We start from the raw sequence: 25,452 nt of genomic DNA, 5'->3' as shown, positions 1-25,452 counted from the left end.
TAATACATACAAAGAAATATAAAATAATACACTATAACATACTGCTTCAAAGTGGCAAACAAAACTATGATATAAGGAAGAAATCATTTTCAGCAATGCAATACTATCAGTAACCGCTGTGAACAGCAGGAGGCGCTGCTGCATCTTCTTCCTTGCTTTTGATTGTACATTTGTGTCATTTCACAGCATTCATGATTTAATTACAGAAATCTTTTAGTCTAGCTTTTATCCAAGATTTGATCATTCAAATATTTTTATTGTCACATTTTATTAGATTTTTTTATTTTGAAAAATCTCGACATTAAATCCATTTATTAATGCTTTAATGTAGCCTTTAAAAAATGCAAACAGAAACGAAACGAAAAAAGAATGAACAAGTCAGAACCAAAACAGGAGCACAGGTGCGCCCCCACGTCAGTTGGGGGTTTGTGGGAAGTGTAGTGCTGTGGATGAATGCACAGTTAGTGGTGTAGGGTTCAAGGGTTTGGTATGAATTGAGCCAACAACTCAAAAGTTACCAGCACACACAGGTTTATTTCACATGTCTTTAAATACATACGTAACATTGTCTCTTACTGCGCAGGATCAGGTCATGATCTGTTCACATGTTCCAAATATTTGTTTTATCTTCCTGTCATGTCTCACCAACAGGTGGCTGAACGTCCAATACTGTGATGATCAGCCTAAAAATACAACTAATGCAGACATAGTTTAATATTTTCAGTACAATCTGAGATAAAACTGGAGCAACCGGATCATTCAGACAAATTCAAGCAAAGCTTAAAAAAACAAATTCTAAAAACATGAATGATTTTTTCCCTCCCACATGTGATATCATCCACTCTGAGCCACGCAGTACACACCAATGTTAAACTCTGAAACTGGCAAAAAAATCACTCCAACTTTGAGAGGCTGGCGTGCGGAAACGATGTGGTATTAGAAAAAACATCTCATGAACATTTTAAGCCGAAAATGGAGTCTTGCCTAATAACCAATCAACACAAAATGATTAAGCAAAGAAATTACAGTTACATCATAACATTAATAACTTCTGTTTTTATCAGACATTATCCCACAAAAAAGGAAGACTTAAAGGTACCATTGTCTTAATAACTTATAACTTAATAACCTAAATGACACAGAGACATCTTCTGGGCTCAGTTTCAAGTCAGGATTACCTGAAGATCAGCACAAACCTGTTATATGACCTGGTAGAAAAAAAGTACAGTGATGACCAGGAAACCCAGCACCCACCAATAGCAATCTGCAGAGAGGACACACACATAAAAGCTATTACTGTACTGGTAGAGAGGCATATACAAGACACACAGTAAGTATTATGAAATGTAAATAAACTCTTTGAACACAGAAAGGGCCACTGATAAGAGTGATACAAATGTATTGTTTTCACTTTTTAACAGATTACATTAGAGAGGTAATTTAAGGTGTGTTTTTTGTTATTTTTCTCTCCTAATCAAAAACAAATACACAATGATACCTGGTTCAGGACTTTCTACCAGCACACTGACATCTAGAGGAGCGTCCAGCGCTGGGTGAGACACCCTGCAGATGATTTTGGTTCCTGGGGAGACATCGGGTGGGACCGCGAGGTGAGATGACTGGGAGTATGTCCCGTCTCCGTGCTGTCGATGACTGGACAGGGAGCCCTGATTTGCAAAGGGTTTAGGCTCTGTGTCTTTCGGAGAGAGGGATAACCACTCCAACTGAAAGACAGGACAGAGAGGAGTCCATCAATCCCAACATGTAATTTATTAAGAAAATTAGGACACAAAAACACAGAAGATAAGGCAGCAAGACATTTAAATACAGTACAAAGGACACGAGTTATAGTGAGTCAGAGTGTGAGGCTGATGGATGACATGCTTTAAACCTGTTGTTTCTGTTTGTTGGCGTCCCTGTTGTTAATATACAGCTGTTCACATCCTAAATGCTGTTCTGTGTTCACTAACAGTTACTAAAACTGTGAGTTTGCAGGCAGCACTGTAAACAGTGGGGTGATGACACACACTGTGGATTATTTTTATAAAAGAGCATCATACGTTTCTAATCTGCAAATTATTTAAGCATGGACATCTCAAAGAAAGAAATGGCGGCACTTTTTGTCTACATGTAAGCAGAAAGCTGCACTGCCATCTTGTGTATCTAAATGTAAAAGACGAGAGGAGTGAGGTAAATGCATTTAAAATAAGTTGAAACCAAATAAAGACCAGAGGAAACCCTGTAGCTTAGAGGGTTGTGATTATTATTATCAACACAGTTACTAACCTGAGAATCCAGTGGGTAATATTTACTGCAGTGACAGCTTAATGTTTGTGCTTTCTTCAAAACCAGCTTCTCCTCTGAGAGTGAAACATGTGGTGGTTCTGAGAAGGAGAGCAGCAGCAGGAGGAGAGTTAACAGAACACACACTGTGGATAAGAAATCACACATCAGGCTGAAACTTACGAATAACATGGAGCTGGATGACCTGCTGTGCGTGGAAACTGCCAATACTGACTGTACAGATGTAGGTCCCCTCATCCACAACCTTCAGCCTGGTCAAAGTCATAGAGGCGTTTCCCTCACCAGCAACCTGGGCAGCATCCACACTGGAGCCCACCCTGTCACCATACACTGAAAGAGGAACTGTGTGACGTTCTCGGTAATCACCTCAGCAATGTTTGGATGATTTAACATCACTGTGGCACACTTAATACACTGTTGGATAATGTCCTGAGGACATCATAGGCCAGGAATTAGGGTTATAAAGGTCATACAAGTATCAATGTGTGATATTATAGATACAGCTGTTCACAGCTACAGGTCTCACCTACTGTGGCCCCCTCTGTATCATCCAGCTTTGTTTTCATTTCAAGCACTTTCCGTCCCTTTCCTCTGTGCTGCAGTCGCCATTCAATGCCCGCGTCCTGCGCTAATGGTATCTCCTGCTGCCTGAAGCCACAGTTGAGGAGAACATCTCCCCTCAGGGGGGCAGATACAGACTTAATATGGGTAAACACCAGGAATATCACTGAGGGGACAGAAAGTAAAGACACCATGAGAGAAATAGTCTCAAATCGTCCATGTGAAATGTGATGTTGAATTCTGGATCTCACCTTCAGTGAGCAGAGTTCCTGTCTGACTGAGAGGCAGACCCAGTTTGTTTTGTGTCAGCGTCGACCGCTCCTTCTCTATTTTCAAAGTCTGCAGAATTAATGCAGTGCTGAAGTCCACTCCGTCCACACTGAGGGACACCATGAAATAAGCTGGATCTAAACTTTCCTGCATCCCCCGAGGTGAGTATCGACTTATTTCACACATCACCTCCTGTTCATTGCAGTCTGCATGAAGCAGCACTTCTGCATTGGGGATCTCAGGAGATGACACTAAAGAAGAGCGAGGAGAAGTTAAACACAGGTCATGCTCATATCACACAGAGCCTAACACAGAGAGGAGAAGACAGGAAAAACCTTTGGCCTCAAACAGGATGAGGTCTGGATCGGGGATTGAGGGCGGGACAAATGGCGTGAGCATTTCAAGTGATTCTTCTGGGCCCACTGCAACATCACGGAAGACGAGAGTGGCTGGAGTCCGGGTGAAGGCAGCACCTCCCATTCCACCAAGCCTGACTTCCTCCTCCACCAGAGTGCAGGACAGTACTACATCTGCAACCCCATCAGCTGAGGAACACGAAACAGGAAGAAATAAAGGTTGATTTAATGACTTACATTTTGTGTAGCATTGTAGTGACCACCGTTTCAGCAGGCATGCTATCATCACAGTTAAACTAATGTTTTACTTGACCATGAAATTACCATCTTGTGCACTGACTAAAATCAAGAGTGTAAATTTAATAAATCAAAGGTGGATTCGACCTTTAATGAGCCGCATATCTGTCAAACAGTAAAACAGCTGCAAAGCATTGACTAATGTCAAATATCTTACTGAGTTTAAAGGCACTATAATTTAATACTTACAGAATCAAAACAAGTACTCTTACCCCAAACGCACGTCATGAAGTGAGCAAATAAAAGGATAATAATCCTCATCATGAAGGGAGACGCTCCGTGTTTCTGCGCAGTAAAGTTACAATAAATAAGTAAAGATGCACTCATGCACTTTCGCTTTTGGTTTTAACATCTACCAACTCGTTGAGGTGTCGGTGTCTTCGTCACAGACTTCAGTTATCCTCCACATCCGCTCTGTCATTCATCCCATCGACGAAGTTTGAAAGCTGCACGATCTAATCTAATCTAAAAGTAAACTCGGGATGAAGTGCAGGAGCTCTGACGCCGTATCCCTGTCTGTCCGACGCATGCGCGTAAGGCAGCAGTGGAGGAGTGAAAGTGAATGTTAGTGGACAGGATTATCCAATGACAGCGCAACAGAGTGCAGGTCATAGGTCACTACATAGGCTATAATTTCTCACTAGTGTATCTCTATAGATAATTTGGTAAATAAAAAAGAGTTTTTTATGTTAATCACATACATCCAGACAATAAATGTAAGAATTAAGAAAGCACACAACCAAAAGCAGCTAACACAATGGCAACATGTTTAGCAGGATCACGTGTGAGAGAATGATGAATTTTATGGCCAGATAAATAAGTCAGAGATTTACCATACTATTTTGGATTTTATTTGCAGCTTTTAAAAAAAATATATGTGCCTGAGTCTGATATTGTAAAAATAAAAATATTCATAGCCATACACAAACTCAAATCTTTTAGCAAGACTCCCATTTGCAGCTGCACTGAAGCGCCCTCACATCATTATACTGCCACACTACTACTGTGTGTTCTGTAAGTGTCGGTGTACAGTGACATATACCATAAAGATACATACAACTTGGAGTAAATGATGAGCTTTAATGACACAATTGAGAATGAACATGTATGTTGAGAACATTACTCAATACATCAGGACTGCAGACAACAGAGTGCAGAGGCGTGTTTTTATTTCTGTGTCTAAATGTTATAGTAAATAACTGTAACTGTCAGTTCTCCTGCATGATGTTAGTGATCCAGTCCAGGTAGTTAGCGACTCTGGTGTAGACTCCATATGTCCCCTGCTTTCCACATTCCATCCCCCAGCTGACAATGCCTGCAGCCCAGAATCTTCCATTCTCTCTCAAAGTGAAGGCGCTTCCACTGTCACCCTGGCAAGAATCCTTCCCACCCTCGGGAATTCCCGCACAGAACATGTTATCTGTCAGGTTTGGTATACCAGTCTTCATCTTCTTAAGCCCATTGACTGAATTACTGCAAACCTCCTGTGCCACAACTGGGAGTTGCACAAACTTGAGTTTATTTGTCATAAACTGACCACTGTTATTTTTACCTTCTGTAAGGCCAAAGCCTGACACCAGCCTGAAGAAAGTCAGAACACAGTTAAGTGGTGTTAAACAGGATCAGAAAGTCAAATTCAATGATGAAATGACAGCTGTGTATTTACCCCATTAAACCAGTGGTATATGTGGCATCTTTTGCTGGCAAGCACACTGGCATTATTGATGAGTGGAATGTGATCGGGTCTTGCAGTTTGATCAAGGCAATGTCATTGTTGTAGTCATGATTTGGGTTGTTGTATCCTGGGTGAACGTGGATAGACGAAGGATACACGGGAGAAGACAGGTTTTGAGCATCAGTAAGTCCCATGAAAATCTGCAAATCAACAGCATAAGAGGAAATCAGTGCTGATACAAAAACATGGGCACATAAAGAACGGTAGCATGGGGGGGGGGGGCGGGGGGGACTTACCCGTGTTGTGTCAGTGGAAGCTTTTTGTCCATTCTCATCCATTACGACATGAGCTGCAGTCAAAATCCATTGATCTGCAATCACCATACCTCCTCCTCGTGCATTTGAATTCAATAGCACCTGCCAGGGAATGGTGTTTTTTGGAGCTTCACTGCCTCCAATGATCCTCTGATAGGCAGAGAGGAGGTTTGTTGGCCGTCCACAAACTGGAGGTAACATAAATGTAAAGTTTCATCATTTCAAACAGTAATGTTCCACTTAAACAAAAAGCCTGGGTTGCAGTGAAGATACCTGGTATGCATGTTGGACTGACAACAACCTCATTGGTGGATCTCCACTTTCTGTCTGATTCACAGATGAAGCTAACTGAGCAGTGGGGGAACGAGAAAAAAACTGCTTTAGTTAAAGAGAGCAGCATTAGCCTGGGAGTCAGGATGAATTAGATGTCACACAGACAATGTTCTTGCTTTATTGGTGGCTACCAACTTGTCTTTGCAGAGCTAAAGTTAATGTTCATCACTATTCAAATACATGTCCTTTGCTTAGTAACTTTTAGAAAGTTACAATACATGTAGACTGGATATTCAGTCAAATGTAGATCTGTACATCAGACAACACTTACTTAGACGACATCGTTTAATATCTTACCATTCACTCCACCAAGGAGAGAGTAAAAGGGTTCATTACAGTGATACTGCACAACAGAGCGATACTGATTCTGAAAGCCAGACAGGAAGGTCACCCCTCCATTCAGCAAAGGTTCCGGTTCCCCACAATCAATTACTGAGGGAACAACAAAACAAAGACATATTAAGAACCACTTTTAGAATTGTTGAATTTTACAATGCTGTCATGGATCAAAGATAACTGACTGTGGCATTCTGGCAGAGGAAGGTGCCATTGTCCACTGCTTTGGCATATGGTAGAGAAACTCTCAACCTCCTGACCATCCTGCCAGAAAATAAAAGGGCAAGAGTAAACTGTTCATCACACAGACTGAACAACATACAAGTGCAACCTGATAAGTCTCACCATCATCAGCTTGTATCCTTGGTCACAGCGCACATAAATGTGGTCTCTGTAGAAATATTCAGTCAAGACAGGGGTGATTCTTCCTCTGGCCACAGCACCAGGAAATGGACACTTCACTCCTGGAAACATCACAAACACCATCATCATTACATCTGACATTACCCACCTTTTATTTTCCTACTGCCATTCATGCCATCACTCACTGTGTGTGCTGTAGTCCAGGCTCCAGCCGTTGCTCAGTCCTTCCTCATCAGTGTGGTACTCAAGCCGGACAGTGTTTGAGTTTGTGGCTATCAGTCCTGGGCTTGTTCCACCACACAGCTTAATGGGTTCTCTGTCTGGTATTGTTATCTTTTATTTTTAGAAAGGAGTAATACACCATTTTTTATAGTGTCAAACACACCTTTATTTCAGTGCAAAAAAAAAAGGCAGCCATTACCTGCAACCAGTGATAAGGACAACTTGGGCCGTCTGGAGTGTCCATGCTCTCGATGTGGAAGTTGTCAGTGAAGTTAAGAGTCACAGTGAATCCAGATTCTACAGAAATAATGTACTGACAGGACAAAGCTTGTGGTGGAGGGTTAGGGTATGCTGGACTGAACAGATATCCCTCAGGTTCATCAAATATGCCTCCACCACAGGTTACTGCATATGAGGGGACAAAAATCAAGCTCAAAGAGAGACACGCATAATAAAAGTATAGTACAATCAATGCTGTAAATCCAGTATTGAAGAAACAAGTTTTTGGTTCTTGATTTAATGTTTTAAGTGATTGTTTGTCGTATTTAAATATAATGGGGTGTATCATATCTGTGCACAGCCTGAGCACATAACCTTGGAAACAAGCCCCTGCACCATACTTACACACACAGGAGCGCTGGTCTGAACGAAGTTCGTAGCCGTGGTGACAGGAACAGAGATATGAGCCCAGGGTGTTAAGGCAGATCTGAGAGCAGAGTGGACCTGAGCCATCAGCAGGCTCTGGTGCAGAGCATTCATCCATGTCTAATAAGGAGAAAGTCACTAAGTTAGCAGGAGATCATGCAGTGTAGTGCAAGAAGAAAGAGACAGAGGAAAAGTTACCTATCGCCTGGTAGTGAGCAGAGAAGCCCATATTCTGGTGGCGCTCTGGGTTGTTGCCATCTGTTTGGAACATGAGGGTGAGACGGTTGCCTGGAGACAAGATGGGCTGGTAGCCTGGGTGATGCCCATCAGCTGAGTTTTCATCTCCACAAAACCTCCCCAGCAGCTTTTTATCATACAGAACCTGGAAAACAAAATCGTAATTGTCGTATGGAAAAGCCTCAAGAGACAAAATTCAAATACAAAAAAATATTATCACACTAAAATTGGAAATAAATAAATGAATATTTAGCACACAATATGTAGAAACAAAATGTGTGTAGCTTCCTTAAGTTTACTACACAACATCTGATCACTTAGTGTTTGTTGTTGTTTGTTTGTTGAGTCATCCATAAGTTTAGAATGCTACAACAGCAGTGAGTTTCTTGTGGGTAATACTGTATATGAACTGAAGTGTGCCACTGACTGTAAGGGAGTCGTAATAGCAGCCTCCAGAAGCCTCAATGTCAAGGTGGGTGAAGGTGATTTGGATCTGGAACCCCTCAGGCACACTGAGGTCCCACTGCTCCTGCAGGTTGGGAGGGTAAGGCTGGGGATACAGTGGGGACTGGACCTCACCATGCATTGGAGGGTCTGAGTCGGGCAGTGGCCAGCATTCACACACCGACACAAACACAAACCTGAAATGTTGCATGAAAAGAGAGTTCGATCTGTTTATCAGACGCGTGGTCACCGCAGCTGCTGGTTCAAAGTTGATGCAAACAGAAAAGAACAAACACAGTGACACAATCAACACAACTGTGGAAACTGCATAGTATTGTTGAGACTTCATATATGTCATGCTGAAAGATGGATCACTCAGTCTACTTATGAAACATTGCTTATCTGTAATAATGTATTGTACAGGTCATCAATATAGGAAGAAAATATCCAATGGTAGCATGTATATGTGCAGGTAGCTTTAGACTCAGGGTATAAAAAAATACATCAAAAGGTAAAATATAAAACATGGAAAACTTTAACTAAACTTACCAGATGATGCAGGAATTCCACCCCATCTTTGAGTTAAACAGATCCATGAGTGAACTGATCCGCTGTTGTGGGAGCAAATGTCTCAGATTCAAGTAAAACATTAATGTCACAAAGTCTTTCGTTTCCAATGTTTGGCAACTAACTGCGTTAATGCCAGGAATAAGCCTTGTTTGTCTTGGCAATAAACAAGAGAATACTTGACTTTGGAACAGTAACGTAATCTCTCAGAGTATGAATAATATGCAACAAATGACATGTGAAATCATCACGTGGTTATGTTTAGATAGTATGTTGTGAGAAAATATATAAGAATGGACTCATTATGTGTTAGACAGCTTACTGGAGTGATCATGCACCTGCAGCCTTCATTCTGACACAAGAGGGGGCTATTTGATTTTTTTCTGACATCTTCAAACAGAGCAAGTTGTTCTTTTTTTTGGTGCGCACACACACATACATTTAAATGATCACACAACTTAAAAGACAACGAGTGTGTGCATGTGATACAACTTGGACTCTGGATTGTGGGACATTGTTTACGTTTTTGCAATATCTCTCTACTGTCCCTTTATTATTACCCATAATTCTGTGGGTTTGGAACGTAAATAGGAAGTAGGTTGCCATGGTAACCTGTGGCACTCTCGTTGTGCGCCACAGCTAACTTTTTTCTTTTTTTTATTTAGCCAACTTTGGTTAGCGTTACAACTGAGCAAACTGGGTTCATTAAAATTACACAGACCTAAATATGTATCTTGCACTGCGCTCACGGATGAACAAGTAACTTCTCTGAAATACTTAAAAACTGTAGCAAACCATAAACTCATCATCATTCTTCATGGGTTTCTGGCCGTCTCGTTTCTATCAGTTTCTATATTAGGCATTTTTTGCGGTGAACACAAACTAAGGATATATATAAGGATATATTTGGAAACATTAAGTTACACTGATACTTTAACTATTTGCGCTGTTTTACGTTCAGGTTTTCGAGGCAAATTCCTGCACGCAAAGGGTTTAAAAGTACCTTACTCTCCTCCATGAGCTGTCTCACATCCTGCGCAGCTGCAGCTCCAGCTTTGGATGGTTAGCGGACCAGTGGAGTGTGGGACGCCTGGTTTCCTCACTCATACGGTATATTCAGGGACATTTATGCCGCATCCAGAAGCATCTCTGCTAGAAGCTTTCTTTTTAGAAGCTGTTTTTTTTTTACTTTTTTGGTCACAAAATAAGAAACACATCTGCTTCTAATTTGCAAACATTTATTTTAATACAAGAGAACCATGCAGTCATGATCTGTCATGCCATTGTGTTATTATTGTTGGCACAGTTGATTACAAGCATTGTTATTTGAGAGTTGTGAATCAGTTCTGAAATATATGTGCTTATCATGGTAAATAGCAGCGTGCTTCATCTTTGTCCTTTCTAAGATGTTTCCACTGTCTCTATTGTGTTTTTAATCCAGTCTACATAATTTCCCACTTTGGTGTAGTAGCCCTTGTTGTCCCCTGTTCGACAGTAACGGCCCCAGGACACGATGCCGGTCAGAGAGTACGGCCCCCCTACCCCAGACAACATAGGCAGAATGAAAGGACCGCCACTGTCTCCTTCACAACTGTCCTTCCCACTTGCTCCAGCACAGAACATGTTGTTAGTGAAAGTCATGGCTTTGTCAGATTGTTCTGACAAGTTAGGTGTACGGTTGCATTCATCGTGGGAGTACACAGCAATGTGAGCATATTTTAACAATGCTGATTTACGTACTTTATCTGTCATACCAAAACCAGACACTGTGCCTAGTTCATTTTCCGACACACCCCTGCCTTTCTCAGGCAGACAAATGGGAAGGAGGTTCGGGCCAAAGTTCACTCTGGAAGTGAATTTTATCAGAGCAATATCATTGTCAAAGTTAGTGCGCTCGACACCAGAGGTCTCCTTTGGGTAACCAGGATGAATTATGATCTTCTCACTGTCCATGACGGATGCTTGGATTCTTCCATCTACCATTCCACCATAGAGTTGCAACGAGGCTTCCTCAAACCTTTCTACAACATGAGCTGCTGTGACGGCCCACTGATCATTTATCAGTGACGCTCCTCCTCTCCTGGGGGATTTGATCAACAGCTGCCAAGGCATTTCTCCCAGTTTTGCATTCTGACCTCCCAGAATTCTGCCTGCACTTAAAGTGGATGTTTCAGGTTTTCCACACACTGAAACACACAAAAGGTCAATAAATCAGATAACTTTGTGGTCTAAGGTAGGAGGAGGTTAGTTATACAGCTTGTGGTACACGCTCAGGACAGTTGTTAAAGTGGTTTAGATTCAATAACTTCTGCAGTATTTTTGTTTTAGACACAGTGAGGGCACTCCTGACTTATCACTCATGCATCGTACACCAAGTGTCCTACCTGCGGTGCACTTTGGCATCTCTGTCTTGCCGTTCACTGATATCCATTCACCACTGTCACTGCAGGTGTATGTGTCTGAAAGGTTGAAATTACACACGCATATTAGTAAAAGAGTAACTGATCAGATAAACCAGGAAGAGGTGTGTGTGCAAGTTTCTTCACCATCTCCTTCCAGTCTGTAGTACTTTGAAGTGCAGTTAAACTGGATCTGGGCTTGATACTGAGTCTCTGGACTATCTGAGCCCACCAGCTGAAGAATGCCATCTTTTGGGATACCAGGAAACCCACAGTCCACAGCTGTTTATATGTGTAAGAATAAAATGAATGATAACATTATGATGAACAAGCATGACACTGGTAATAAGACTGGTTGTGGTCCAACTCACGTTCACAGGTGTAACTAGGAGTCCATGTGCCAGTGCTCTGACACGTCGCCTCATACTCAGGTGACTGAGTCTGGATGGTTTGCTACTTTGCAAAGGGAGGATTTAATTAATTAATTGGCTTAAACATTTAAATAAAATGTAAAGATACGGTTCCCTGTAAACTCACAGTATTCACAACATAGCCAACATCACACGTTACTGTCACTAATTGACCCCGAACATATTCTGGTTGCTGTGGTGTCAGGGCGGAGTGTGCGGTCGCCACAGCTGGACAGACTTTGTCTGCAGTTATCATGTGAGAGGAACAGTTAGAGTCACATCAACACTTTTTCTCCTATTGTGTCTCAGATGGGAGGCAGCTGCAGTACCTCTGGTCTTGAAGTGAAAAGAGAAGCCTTTGTTGGTGCCAAAGCCGTCCGAGATGAAGTGGATTTGGACTTGATTTGCATGAGTGAGAAAGGGAGATGGAGGAGGTGTTTGGCCACAGAACGAGCCCAGAGTCCCAGAGGGAGTCTCAATCTGCAGGTAAGAAAACACATAATGTTTCCAGTTCCATTTCAGTTCTCAGCAAAACAAACAAGGAAATCTTGGGTGAAAATTTGATGCTGCAGAAAACCTTCAAAGAAAGTTTTTCATGCGACATGAGTATTTATGATGAGCACTTATGCAAACAATTTGTTTTTATGTTTTATATTTTATATATATTTTTACAAATTTTGGTACCATAAGCATCCAAACTAGCACAATTAAGATAAGGTTTAATATTGTTAGACAGTGAAACTAGCAAAAATATATGTACAATAAAAAACTGCACATGCGAGAGACTTTAAAATGTAGGAGGTTCACTTGTCAAATCCATCATTTCAACATTTTTGTCTGAACTTCCCCTTTGTTTCCTGCTGTGCAAACAGAATTTTTTTGAAAAAAAAAAACCTTCATGGGACATTTTTTATATATTGTGACTCGAGACTTACCCTGAGTGTGTCTATGCACTGACCATCAGGGCTTTGTTCCACATCGAAAATGTCAGAGAAGTGCAGCTCCAGCTGCAGGTGGGCCTCCACAGACAGGTTGTACTGACAGTTAGCATTCTCTGCATAAGAACCAGGCCAGGAGGGACTGGATATGTCTCCCCGTTTTTTCCCTGACAGATCCCTACTGCAGCTCACTGTGATGAAGTTAACAGTTAATCATCATAATATGTTATCATACTCATAAATCTCCCCTTCTTTTTTTTCCTCCCCCAGTTTAATCACTTCTGCTTCCTCAAATTTTCCATTTTCACTTCATGTTTCGGTGTCCCTGCTTCTTTTTTGCTGTCTGTGTTTGGACTGTCAACTCCTTTATCATTCCTACCAGTGCAAGTCTGTCTGTCTCGGTCCAGGTGGTAACCATGGCGACAGGAGCAGCGGTACCCTCCGATGTAGTTGTGACAGAATTGTGTGCATCCGTTGTTTGGGTCTTCCTCACACTCATCAAAGTCTAACAGTGGAAACATGACACACAAACCATGGTCATCATGTGACCTGCTACTGTAACATTTTAAAACCTATACAAGTGTTCTTCCTCTCTACTTATATACCTTGGATGGTATAAAAGCCTCTGAAGCCAGTGTGCCTCTTGGCGTTTGAATAGTCTGAATGAAATAAAAGAGACAGGCAGCCACCAGGGGAGGAGAGGAGGTACGGGTTTACAGTGGACTGAAGATCCTCATATTCCCTCTCCCCACACAGAATGGAAATTAAGTTTCCATCTGAAAAGACCTGTGAAAAAAATATACTCTTGTAGAAGGTGGTGTTGCTTAAAAGTTCAAAGATTTCTATCATGACCTCTGACCTTCACCGCATCATTTTCACAGTTGTGGCTGTCCTCCAGGTCCAGGTGGATGAGCCTGATGGAGAGGGTGTGGCCTTTAGAGGCGCACCTGCTCCAGTTCAGACTGGAATGAGGCAAATATCCAGTGGGATACCCCGGAGACTCAACCCATCCCAGCAGCATCGATGAGGTTGAGTGGGAAAGCAGGAGAAGCAGGAGACTGAGGTAAAGACAAAGGATCACTAAATCAGTGCAAGGACAAGATTAATTAATGTGTAGCAATAATCAGTTTTATTGTACAAAAATGCAAAAGATCCAAACCCACCTTAATCTCAGCATCGTGATCTGATCAACTCTCTTCTCAAATAAACATCTCTTCCTCTTTTCTTATGTTTTCACCCACTTTTTGCTGCTTCCTTCCCCTCTCCCCTATTCTGCAGCAGTAAGCAGTTAGAAATCTATTTGTAGATATATTTTTTTGAAAGCTTGCAGCTACAAGTAAGGAAGACAAATGTTATACAGTTTTAGCTCAGTGGAGTCCTGCAAAAAAGTTTTCTAAGGAAACAAAAGAAATGAAGTGAAAGGAAAGGGTGTAGTAGAGTGAGGAAGTAAACACATTGTGTTGCTTTACTTTGTATAGTTAAGAGTGCCAACATCAATCATGATGATCCTGTAGCTACAGCACGGAAACACATGCACAGTCTACCTCACAGTGAGAGGGCTAGGACAGGAAGGAAACGAGGGGAGAGAGAGAGAGAGAGAGAGAGAGAGAGACGAAGGGGAAACAGCAGACGAGGGTCACTGGGGTTTTCCACTGTGTAGGATCAGAAGAAAGACAAGAAGTAGGTAAGACAGAGTGAGCAGGGGAAAGAACTCAGCAGTCACAGTCAGATCAGACGTCACTTAGTGGAGACAGAAGAGCAGCAGAGTGAACATAGGAAAAAGTCTGAGGTAGCTGTCGTACCTGAAGCGGCTTCACGTTTCACACAGAGGTGGAGGACTATAATCGAACGGGCAGCAGATGGTCGATATGAGTTGCACAAGTGAGGATAAGTACAAACCTGAGGGACATGAGGGATGCTGTGATCGCTGCCCAGCAGGTCAGTGGACATGACAGGTTTCATATTCTAACATAGCACTTCTTTTCTTTAGCATAACCTGCTACCAGTGGTGGAATGTAACCAAGTATTTGTACTTTGTTACTGTACTTACATACTTTTTATCTAAACTACATAGGATTGATGATGTAGCACTTGCAATTTTACTTAAGCGCCTAGCTTCAGTGTTTCTTTCACCACTGCTCGCTACACGTATACTGTGTTTATACTTCCTGAGTACCTCAGTTTTTTTCTCCCACAGGAAAGTTCAAACAAAAGGACTGTGACTCTACAGGACAGACAGTGTGTGTCGACTGCGATAAAGGGACCTTCTTAGCCACAAAAAATCATATCACAAAGTGCAACCTGTGCAAGTCATGTAGTCAAGGTGAGTCAAAACCTATTTGTTGTCAGTCGCATACGAATAATGTATGTTTGCACATGCAAACAGCCTTTGTGTCACAAGAGCTAAAACACAAACACAGTTCCTCATCCCCCCCCACACACACACACACACACACCGCTGACCTCTTACAGCAAAGATGTTTTTTTCTGCTCATAAAAATGTCGCAAATCCACTCTAACTTCTTTCCCTTGTTCAGTTTTAACCCACCGTGAAGTCTGATGAGCTCAATGCAGTTTTACATTTACAAAAAACACTAACTAAATTTAAACCTGTTAAAACTGTGAGAAACTGTTTGTAAAGTCAGTTTTATTCTAGCCTTCAGCATTCACACACACTAACCAGAGCACAACTCTCTTTCTCCCTCTTTCAGCTAACAAACAGACGCCACTGACACACTGTACAGCCACACAGAATACAGTGTGTCAGTGTCTGCCCGGTCACTACTGTAATAATGATGACTGTGACCACTGCCAACCTGTGACCCGCTGCCTTCCGGGCACAGGGGTCAAGTTTCAAGGTAAAATTCATGGTAAATTCACATCCTGCGTGTCGTATGAACTGGTGACTGAGATGACTTCACCTCTTTCTGCAGCAACCCGCACGAATGATACAGTCTGTGCTCCGTGTGAAGAAGGGACCTACAACAACGTAACAGATTCCCACTCACCCTGCACAGCACACACCAGGTAACAGCGTGCCCCCATTACTGTTATTGTTAACGGTGAAGCAAAGGGATCACATACTCTAATTCTAATTAGTCATCCACACACACAGCAGAAATGACTCTCTTAGTTTCAATTGTCATCCTCAGCCTACAAACCTGAAACATCCAACATCCCACATCCCACCTACTGTACCTATGCTGTAACTCTTCTATCACTGTAGGGATGTTGCAGTAACACATTACATAACGTAGCTTTACATGAATATTTTGCAAACATCATCATTTTTGTCATGTTGGTTTCAGATGTGAGGACTACGGGGGAGTGCTGAAAACTCAGGGAACTGCTACAACTGATACTGTCTGCGGACAATCTCGTATGTTTTCTGCTTCATGTTCATGCACTTTTAGAGCAGTTTAGTCTCATCCTGAGTGACTCACTGAGTTCCTGTGACCTTCTCTTCCTATCATATGACCAACTATTAAAGAGGGGAAGTAGAAGTAGTACAGATGGGAAATCATTTCATGAGAAGAGAGTGCTGTACGACACATTTTCAGCTAGTTGCAGTGATCCAGATTGGAAACTAAGCTTCATAGTTTCAGTTCATTCAGTTCAGCCTATAACGTCGTTCAGGTCATTCTAGGTTTAATGCCAAGGCTGTGGCTTTACCTCTAAAGCCTGAGGTGTTTAAACATACTCCCTTACACGCTGTAGACTGTGTGGAAGTGGAGAGATGTGAGATTATCACATTAATATCTGCATGACGACCTAATAGGTGAAAAGAGGAGCATGAAATTAATATGTTCTTATTCCTTAGTCTTACTAACCAACTAAAGGAAATGACCTCCGTGCTGCACTGCAGTTGGTGATTTTTTAAAGCAATCCAAAAAGCCTATTTCTTTTGAAAGTGTCAAGCTATTCGTAGGCACACATTAATAACATGTTTTATGTAACAATTATACTAAATTATATCCTTAAGGCCATATAACTCAGGGTGGTGGGTTTTGTTTACTGACAAACGTGCGATTTGCTGAAGGTGTCCAGTCCACTTATAACTTGTATGTATTGGTTTTTTTCAAAGTTCCCACTTTATATATGTGGAACTCTTTAATATTTATTTTAACACAAAAGGAGCACAGCTGACCACAGGTGCTGAGGAGGAACACTTCATTTTAACCATGCTCTTTAACATGAGTATGTTTTATCAAATCTAATACAGCTATGATGTAATAAGCTTTTAATTGTCTGCACTCATGTTTAGGTTAGGAGGATGCTTTGTGTTTTGTTTTACAGCTGTAACATAAGCATTCATGAAAAGAAATGTTAATTTATAAGTCCACGAAACTGTAAAAAAAAGTCACTTGTAGTGGTCACGCTTATTTTAGTCACTAATGAAACAACTGTGTTTACCCCTTCCCACTTTATGTTACCTAGAAGCTGCGGTACATTTACAAAGAAGAAGTTGCATAATCCTGAAGAGTTCTCTCTAAAGTGTGTGTTTGTGTTTCCTTCTCCCTGCTCCTCAGTTTGTTCTTGGATATTGCCTGCAGGCCTGTGGGCAGGATTTGTCTTGACCGTACTGCTGGTGATTATTTTCCTCATCTGGAGGGCAAAACACAGATCATGCAGAACAGGTGTGTAAAACATTCACATGTAGGTGGGTTCTAGTGTTGCTTTTCACATGTTTGTTCCCATAATTATAAAAAAAAATCCCACTGTAGATTTGCCTAATCATCGGCATCACCATGTTGTTAGCCACAACTGTGAGACGTCTTTGAAGTTGTACAGTTTATGGTCAGCCTCGCACACATCTCATCACTCCCACTGTTTCCTAGCAGTATATAAACAGCAAAATCAGAGTAAGGTCAAATAAAACCTGCATGTGGGTGATTTCCTTATATCAATTAGAATGATGAGATCTGGAGAAGCATACTTTATTTTGCACAAAGCAGAGTATTTTGAAGAGATGTAATGCATGCATGTTAAATGAGAAGCTGGCTCTCAACAAGCATGACAAACTGAATGGAGAAACCACATCCTGTGCATATTCAGCCTGACACAGTTCATCGGTACAACGTGACGCACACTTCACAGGCAGCTAACTCATACTGAGAAACAGAACCTACGTATGTGGCACAATCACAGTTCTTACTGTTTTGGCTGACATTGTATTTTACTGACATTTGCAGTGTTTCCAGAGAACCTGTGTGACAATACTAAAACTGACAGAAACAATTAAACAAACCCTCTTTTGTTCTGCTGTATAATCAAATCAAATGTGTTTTTTTACTTATCAGCTGATAAGCCTCGATGTGGCAGAGGAAAAGGTCTGCTCTCAGCATGTCTGCATTTTTCTCACATTTAACTATATTTACATGTAGATACGTCTTCACAGGGTACTTTCGACAGACATTTCTAAAATGCAGACATTTCCTCTCTCAAAGCCAAGTTTCGATTTTATGTGCTGAAGCTACATCATGAAATCACACAAACACAAATGTCTGCGTCCCTTTAAAACAAATATCTGTTTGAGATGTTTGAGTGTACAGATGAGCATCCAACACGACAAGGTTTCACTTTTGTGTTCGGACCAGTCTGCTTCCTCTGAGAAACTCTCTGAAGTTAAAGGCTTATTTAGGTTCAGACCTAGCACCTTTTACACACAGTGACACCTTTAAAGCTTGAAACTGCCAGTACACAAAGAACTTGTCCTCTTGTCGTTGTTGCTTTTGGATCAGCTGTGGATTTTTTGTGAGGATTACTCAATAATTGAACCCTTCTATGTGAACAGCGCTGTTTTTGGCTTACTGTGGGACTTATTATTAATGAAATTTGTCAGCGTCATGAATGAATCACCGGCAAATGATTCTGACTCAACTCTGAAAGCAGCAACATAATCTATTTTTTTCTTTTCATCTTACGTGTCTGGTAGGAAACAGTTACCCATTCAGAATAATATATCAGAAGCTGCCGAGGCTATCAGCTGCAGAGGGTTTCTTATTCTCTGCGATTTACATTACATATGGCACAACAGCACAACAGCAAGTAAAAAAGCAATTGGGAATGATTCAGGGCAAAACTTAAGTGGTGGTCACATGATCATGCACCAGGTAGATTCCAAGACAGGATATAAAACACTGTCACAGTGAATCAGTGACTTTTTTAACACTTTGGCCACACAGCAGCAGTAGACTGACAAATATGTTCCTTTTCCTGTCCTAAAGACTGTAATCTTTGAGCAAGTATGACAACACTGTGTGAAAAAGGAAGCTCAGTTTTACAGACTTTCAATTTAACAGGAGGTGGGGCTTGGAAGTGATATTTTTAGGAGTTCAATTTTTTAATTATAGTGACAGTGGGCTGTGGAACAGGGGTATTAATTAAAAAATGATTAAGAACATTCCATGTGAAAAGAAGCTGAAACACATGTGAAGCCTGTTTATTTACACCCGACAGCTCATTGTTCAAAAAGCTGATAATTCTTTAACTTCTTCTTTAAACATTCACAAATATCTGCTTAAATAAAACTAGAAGTGAGACAATATAAAGGCCTCAGCAGCAGGTCCCCATCAGAGCAGAGCAGAGCTGTTTGATTTTCAGAGGTCACAGTGCCACCTATAGGTCAACAAAAATATTATTTCCTGAACAAAAATCTGGTTTATTTCTGGTACACTTACATCATTACCACCACAGATATTCTTTTCACTGTAGAGCTGAGTCTTACTGTTTTGTTGTGTCTTGTCTCTTTGACAGTCAAAATCAACTCTGGTGTTTCTGTGGAGAGAGTCCCTTCACTGCCTGTCACTCCACCCGAGCTGCCTTCTCACTGCCAAGAGACCTGCACCATTGATGTCTGCAAATTACCACTTTTTAACGAAGGTGATCCATCCCTGATGCAAAATTAAACCGATGGCATCTCTATTTGTTTTTCTCTGTTACCATTATTATACTTTTATGCTATGATTCTGTCACCTAGGCCTCTTTTTTCAAAGCAAGTGTAGAATGGCTTAAAGTGAAGGACGATTCCTTATTAATGAGCTGATAGTATTAAAAATGCATATGCTTATGTGTACATGAAACCACCAGTACACATCCAACATTTGATAGCATAGTCTCTTCTAAATTTACACACAGGTTTGGGGCTTTGTGTAAATCAGTGTCTTGGACCTCTAAAGGGTGCCTCACAGTCAAGATGAAGACCACTGAGCATTGTCCCACTTAGAGAAGAGGTAGTAGTCAGGTGAATAGGCTGGCTGTTGGACCATTCCTGAATGAGAGCCAGTGTGGCCACTGTGGACTCACACACAGTGGACCGATATTAATGCCCAAAAATGAAGTACCGCACAAGTTACTAACCTCAGATGTTCCCCAAAATCACTCAAGACTTGTGCAACACATACAAGAGCTGCATAACTCAATCTTTTATGTTTGTTTGAAAGACGCTCACTGAAAATTGCTTTTCCTGTTTTCCACAGATGATACTCCCATCACCTGCTGCATACAGGACAGCTTGGACAGCAGCCTTCCCCTAACTACCATAAATAAACTGAAGACCTCTGTTTCATTTGTGGAATGCGACAACAGGAATGGACACCCACAACCATGCCCCACCAACTTCCTCAGGTCCTACTCAGAACCACAGGAGGACGAGTGGTGCGGGACATAACCGAGTAAATGTGCTGTAACTGCGTACTGATGGAGACCCTTCCCTCAGCCTGGAGATACTGCAGCTATTTTTGTGACTCCGGAAATTATTTATAAAAAAAAAAAGAGAAAGGGATTTTACTCTGAGAGGTGAGTTGAAGGTGGTTTGCTGCCACCTGCAGGACTTCAAGAGCGTTGCCTCAAGTAAAGTGATCAATCCATCTTGTGTTTTCAGCTGTGAAAATCCTGGTGCAGCTCTTTGAGTTTATGTGTCAGTTTTAACATCTGAGCTTCCCAAGTGAAAATGTAGTGATCAAGTAATAGTGATAAGGAAGTGATGATGGCAACAAACTTTTGATCCTCTGTGATGCGGCTGCACCGCTGCATTGAGCGAGAGGTTTCATCATTAAATCTCATGCAGCTGTAAATATGGCTAATTAATCTGCAGGAAAACACATTATGCACAACAAATATCCAGGAGTGAATGCTATTTTTAAATGTTTTTTAAGGAACTATTTTGTGCGATACCTTCTACACTGTCTCCATCTACCCTGACATACTGAAGTCACTGCTGTGCTATTAGGCACATGATCAAGAGCTACATGTAAACAACCATTAGTCCACCAGCGACAGCTGTTTTTATGCAGACACCAAGAGATGCAGCCGTCTCTAAGCTCAGACAGCACAGTCTGCAAGATGGACTCGTACACCGATCACATGGTGACGTCAGAGGGAATAAATTAACTGGATTTTTCAATGGAGTGGTTGACAGTATCAGAAAAGCACCAACCGTTCCCTTTTCTGTATTTTGTGTTTGAGTTATAAAAGACATTTAATTTAATTTATATTGTTCTAACTTCAGTCACAGACTCAGGTTGAGATTTGTTCATGTAAACCTTTGTAAGCGTTATCTCCTTTGAAGAGAATTCTAATGCAAATGTTGACCTTTCAGTATTTATCGAGCAGTACAAAGCCTTTAGTAGCAGAGATACCACACACATCACACCTGGCATGATGTACTGAAGACACAGACGCAAAAGAGACATTTCCATGATTTATAACATTGTGAAGACAGAAAGTGCAATATGAGGACGTACGTTTGGAATGTTTACAGTCATGTTGCGCTGCTGCTCTCTTCTCTTTGTTATTGCCACCAGACAAGCATTCAGCCTTACGGTCATCTTTCAAAATATCATTGATTATAATAAAAATGCTACAATCTGACTCTTTCTACAAGGTTATTTACTAAAACATATATCTAGTGACTTCAATTAGCCTTCTTGAAGACTTGCTTGGCAGTGATGCCTTGAACTCTCATCTCCTGTAGAGAGGGGGGGGGGTAGAGGGTGGAAATGAAATGTGAAAATCGATAAGACACATCAAAGAAGTGTTAAATGAGTGATACACAAACCTGGGCCTGTGTCCAAAACACTTTTCTCTCCCTCCTTTGACCTTATAATCCATCTCCCACTCTTTCCCCATCACCTTATGTTCACCTCCCCTTTTCCTCCTCCTCCAGTACCCCCTTACTCTCTCTTCATTAAGTAGCAGCCGTTTCCTTCCCAGCTTTGTATAACCTCTAAAATCCACCATTTTAAAGCTTGATCCTTGTTGGCATTTCTTTGCCAATTCTGTCCTGAATTAAGCATCAACAACAACACTGTTTTGTCCTGATTATTACAGAGGAATTAGAAGTCCTGTGAGAGCTTTTTAGTGGAACAATGCTGATTGTTAGAAATCCTAATCCGCACTGACAGAAAAGCTTTTAAGACACGGCTACTTAAGAGTTTCTTTACGGCTTCTCATGTAATGAATAGCCCTGCCTGTGTTTGCATGTCCTTCCTCATTTAGCATATCAATTTCAGCATCATTTTCTACTCCAGCTTTAATTTTCCCTCTTCCTCCTCCCCCCTCCCTGCCCCTCTGCTTTGACCTCTTCCTCTCCTCTTCTTTCCTCTCCACACACACCCTTACCAAATGCAGCTTGTCACCCTCCAGCCAGTGTGTCCAGCCTCGTCCCTCTTTCTCGCCTCGCTGTACACAAATCAGCTTGTCTCCTTCCCAGTCCACCGTCGTCTGCTCATGCACAGAGATGTTGTGTTAGTGTGTGCAATTCATATGTAAAGAGACGAACAGCAGCTTTGTGCAGTGCTAAACAGGAAACTACATTCCCTCCTCCTTTCTTGGTCCTTTGGACAGAGTAAGATAATGCTTCTTGTTTTTTGAAAGGCTGTGCTGAGTTAGGAATGTTTTTCACTCATTTGTTTCACTCAAGCTGGGATTCAAACAGCAGGCGGTGGTTACACACACAAAACACAGCAACAAGTGGCTCTGATTTTAAATGCACAGAGCAAACCTGTACAGCAGGTTATGATTCTGGATATCCACAGTAGAATCATGTGTGTGTCGAATTCAATTTGCTTTTTCAGGATAATAAAAAACACAGACCTGGCAGGTACGGCCATCCACTGGGCCCAGGTCTTCAGTAAACTCCTTCCCAATAGTGAAGTCCATGTTGAAGTTCTTGAAGGTGGTGAGTGTGCGGATACTCATGGCTCCTGTGGCCGGGTCATGGGTGATCTCCTTTGTTGGCCTCAGCAGACACACAATCTTCCTCAGAGCAAAGTTAATATCTGAGGGAAGTTGGAGGAGGGATGCAGTCTGTTACTGGTAATAAAGGGGAGCTTTGTGTGTGCAGCCACAGTCAACACACGCTGTGTGACCCTGCATTTACACTGGATGTGCAGGCACCGCATAGCTATCCATGTATATGTTGCCAGCTCCTGTGAGATTCACAAAAATCATGTAGTAATCAGCCTGTTGACCTGATGGTTAATGTCCTTTCTACATGTATCAGGCTGGGTTAGAGAGCACCTCACTGAAACCTCTGTTTTCCTTTCTAATGTTATTCTTATTTTAAAAAAGCATCTGTGATATCATAAATGATGTTTCTCTAGTTATAATTTTATTTTATTTTGAAAATCTACCGGAAACACGCTGATTTCTGACTTCCTGTCATGTTGTTGGTGTAAATTGACGAGACACAGTTTTAAAGTAGAACCGGCGTGTGTCTCCGGCTTAAATCCGGGTTGATGAGTGGGTCATATATGGAACAAGGTGGTGATTTCATTACACTAATGTGCTGCTGCAAATGAAGATGGTCCATATCAATCAGATTACCACACAGAGAGGAGGAGTGATGCAGAGGGCTGACACACATGGATGTTATAATCAATGGTTTTAAATCAATGGGTTTTAATAAGAAAAGGATCCATACCTAAAGCTGCGAGGTAGCCGTCCATGTTGGCCTGCTCCGCCATATGATAAGTTCCGGAGTAATTAGGTTTAGACATTTTGTGTCCTTTTGTTGCTTTGTGCTGAAATCTCTACTCTCCTCCTGTGAGCACCACAGTTCAGCTGCCGCCTTGTTAGAAATCGCTTTCACTTACGTAACTTTTTGCACAATGCCTGGATCGGAGTAAAACGACACTGTTGCCTCCCCCTGATGTTTGAAGCGCGGGTGTCCTGCAGGCTTCTGCACGGCTCACACTCCTCAGCTGTGACCCAGGCGGAGAGCTGATCATTTACAGGCAGAGGCGGTGCTTCGGGATCCCAAAAAAAAAAACATGCAGTGGGAAAAGGGCTGGTGCACTTCGATCAGGGGTGTGTTTAATACGTGGTGGGTGTTGACCAACATTGAGTAATGTGAACATATTGAGGCTACTGCATATGCTTTTCAAAGCAGCACAGATGTAGCTACACAATGTCAAAATAAGTGGTGTTCATGTGACTTAATCACTCATCAAACCTTTATTAACATCAAACCAGGATGGTCTGTTTATCTGATGTGAAGGAATTCTGCCTAAAACAGGACTTGTACGTAAATGACACCATTAATGGCAGTAAGTGAATGTAAAAACCAAAACATACATTATACATTATAATACAATACAGAAAGAAATCCTGAGCTCCATCCTACTGAGCAAGGACCTCGTTGGACTGGCAATGGTGGCACCAGTGCTGTGAGGTGATCATCACCTGGTGTTGTGAGTGAAAAATGACATAGATATGATGACACAAGTCACAATTACTAAACCAACTTTTACAAAGGTTCAAAGACTTTTTATTGTGAGATTCAGAAGAATCAAAACACTCTTTCTCTCTCACCTTAGTGTTCACTTTTCAACTTTGAAATAAAGTCCAGTGTATACTAAAGGTGCGTACGCATCGTACTACTCTCTCATCATGATTAACAAACATCAGCCTTGTATGGATACAAAACAAAAACAAAAATAAGGGTCCTACCCTTACATCGCTTCTTGCTATATGTGGACTATTCAAATGCATAGGCCCCCTAAGCCACCAGGGTGCCCTAAAGCTACACATTCAGCCTCACCTGAGCGGAATTAAAATGACCTAGTAAGACATTTTCTCTGTGAACAAAATCCTGACGCTTCAGAGCTTTACAGATTTGTACTACTGGACCTTCACCCTCTTCCTTTATGAAGACAGGCTGACACAGGAGAGGGAGGCAAAGGATGACTGCCTGCTTCAACAGCAAGAGCAAAGCAAAGAGCTGCATCTCCTCAGAACCACCAACAGTCAGATCCACACAGAACTGACGGAACAATGGAGCCTTGTCCAACAACTGAGTGCTGAAAACAAAGCACCGAGGCAGCTCACAAGACCGATAAGACTGGACCTGGAGAAGGAACTGTCAGGGAAGGAGAGCAGGAGGCTCTCCATGAACATCTGAAAGAGAGCAAAGCCAGGCTCAGACAGGAGGAGGTCCATAAGAGAAAGTCGCAACAGCTGAACTCCTCACAGAGGCAGAACCCTTCACATGTCACACTTCAGAATAAGCCCTAATCTTCACACACAACTTAGTTTTAAAAAAAACTTACAATAAAAAAACTTAAAATAAAATAAAAAATAGCCTATAAGTGTCTGTATGTTAAATATTTAATATACAATATAAATAATAAGATATAAGATACAACAATATAAGAAAAAGCATTACCTGAAGAAAATGCAAGTTTGATTGCAGCAGCTGAAGCATTGCTTTGAATGCTTATTTAAATGATTGCTTTGAACTCTTTAAGAATATGAAATCTGCATGTAACTCATGATGACA

General features: G+C 41.5%; 5 protein-coding genes across 7 annotated transcripts; 1 reads left to right on the top strand and 4 right to left on the bottom strand.

Moving 5' to 3' along the window:
* Nucleotides 1–520: 520 nt before the first annotated feature.
* On the bottom strand, nucleotides 521–4,314 carry tapbpl (TAP binding protein like). Of its 3 annotated transcripts, none has more exons than XM_028424465.1 (9): nucleotides 4,145–4,314; nucleotides 4,001–4,073; nucleotides 3,471–3,680; nucleotides 3,117–3,386; nucleotides 2,831–3,031; nucleotides 2,467–2,634; nucleotides 2,287–2,384; nucleotides 1,499–1,724; nucleotides 521–1,264 (listed from the first exon to the last, which is right to left on the bottom strand). In XM_028424465.1, the coding sequence occupies exons 2-9, from the start codon at nucleotides 4,050–4,052 to the stop codon at nucleotides 1,200–1,202; spliced, it is 1,290 nt and encodes a 429-aa protein (XP_028280266.1). In that variant the 5' UTR covers nucleotides 4,053–4,073; nucleotides 4,145–4,314; the 3' UTR covers nucleotides 521–1,199. The 3 variants fall into 3 exon arrangements, with proteins under 3 accessions (XP_028280266.1, XP_028280265.1, XP_028280264.1); XM_028424464.1 differs by having other exon boundaries at nucleotides 4,149–4,314; XM_028424463.1 differs by having other exon boundaries at nucleotides 4,001–4,314.
* A 534-nt stretch (nucleotides 4,315–4,848) lies between these two features.
* Nucleotides 4,849–9,064, bottom strand: c1r (complement component 1, r subcomponent). The gene is made up of 13 exons (XM_028424411.1): nucleotides 8,907–9,064; nucleotides 8,341–8,554; nucleotides 7,875–8,058; nucleotides 7,656–7,796; nucleotides 7,231–7,436; nucleotides 6,995–7,142; nucleotides 6,792–6,910; nucleotides 6,632–6,710; nucleotides 6,408–6,542; nucleotides 6,051–6,125; nucleotides 5,760–5,965; nucleotides 5,455–5,663; nucleotides 4,849–5,369 (listed from the first exon to the last, which is right to left on the bottom strand). Exons 1-13 carry the CDS (start codon nucleotides 9,005–9,007, stop codon nucleotides 4,997–4,999), a joined length of 2,190 nt encoding a protein of 729 aa, XP_028280212.1. The 5' UTR covers nucleotides 9,008–9,064; the 3' UTR covers nucleotides 4,849–4,996.
* Nucleotides 9,065–10,145: 1,081 nt separating this feature from the next.
* Nucleotides 10,146–13,977, bottom strand: c1s.2 (complement component 1, s subcomponent .2). The gene is made up of 11 exons (XM_028424413.1): nucleotides 13,835–13,977; nucleotides 13,531–13,729; nucleotides 13,277–13,457; nucleotides 13,051–13,176; nucleotides 12,669–12,862; nucleotides 12,063–12,213; nucleotides 11,861–11,976; nucleotides 11,695–11,776; nucleotides 11,471–11,605; nucleotides 11,309–11,383; nucleotides 10,146–11,110 (listed from the first exon to the last, which is right to left on the bottom strand). Exons 1-11 carry the CDS (start codon nucleotides 13,846–13,848, stop codon nucleotides 10,326–10,328), a joined length of 2,058 nt encoding a protein of 685 aa, XP_028280214.1. The 5' UTR covers nucleotides 13,849–13,977; the 3' UTR covers nucleotides 10,146–10,325.
* Nucleotides 13,978–14,054: 77 nt separating this feature from the next.
* Nucleotides 14,055–21,542, top strand: LOC114447934 (tumor necrosis factor receptor superfamily member 5). Its single transcript, XM_028424492.1, has 8 exons — nucleotides 14,055–14,609; nucleotides 14,869–14,994; nucleotides 15,383–15,529; nucleotides 15,605–15,698; nucleotides 15,980–16,050; nucleotides 17,201–17,308; nucleotides 19,428–19,553; nucleotides 20,150–21,542. The coding sequence occupies exons 1-8, from the start codon at nucleotides 14,531–14,533 to the stop codon at nucleotides 20,338–20,340; spliced, it is 942 nt and encodes a 313-aa protein (XP_028280293.1). The 5' UTR covers nucleotides 14,055–14,530; the 3' UTR covers nucleotides 20,341–21,542.
* On the bottom strand, nucleotides 21,360–23,900 carry rbp5 (retinol binding protein 1a, cellular). Its single transcript, XM_028424517.1, has 4 exons — nucleotides 23,596–23,900; nucleotides 22,767–22,951; nucleotides 22,293–22,394; nucleotides 21,360–21,639 (listed from the first exon to the last, which is right to left on the bottom strand). The coding sequence occupies exons 1-4, from the start codon at nucleotides 23,669–23,671 to the stop codon at nucleotides 21,586–21,588; spliced, it is 417 nt and encodes a 138-aa protein (XP_028280318.1). The 5' UTR covers nucleotides 23,672–23,900; the 3' UTR covers nucleotides 21,360–21,585.
* Between the last annotated feature and the right edge of the window lie 1,552 nt (nucleotides 23,901–25,452).

This window comes from Parambassis ranga, chromosome 16, assembly GCF_900634625.1.
Source record: "Parambassis ranga chromosome 16, fParRan2.1, whole genome shotgun sequence".
Lineage (NCBI taxonomy): Eukaryota > Metazoa > Chordata > Actinopteri > Ambassidae > Parambassis > Parambassis ranga.
The sequence above is the reverse complement of the archived record's forward strand: the minus strand, read 5'-3'. Positions and strand labels throughout refer to the sequence as shown.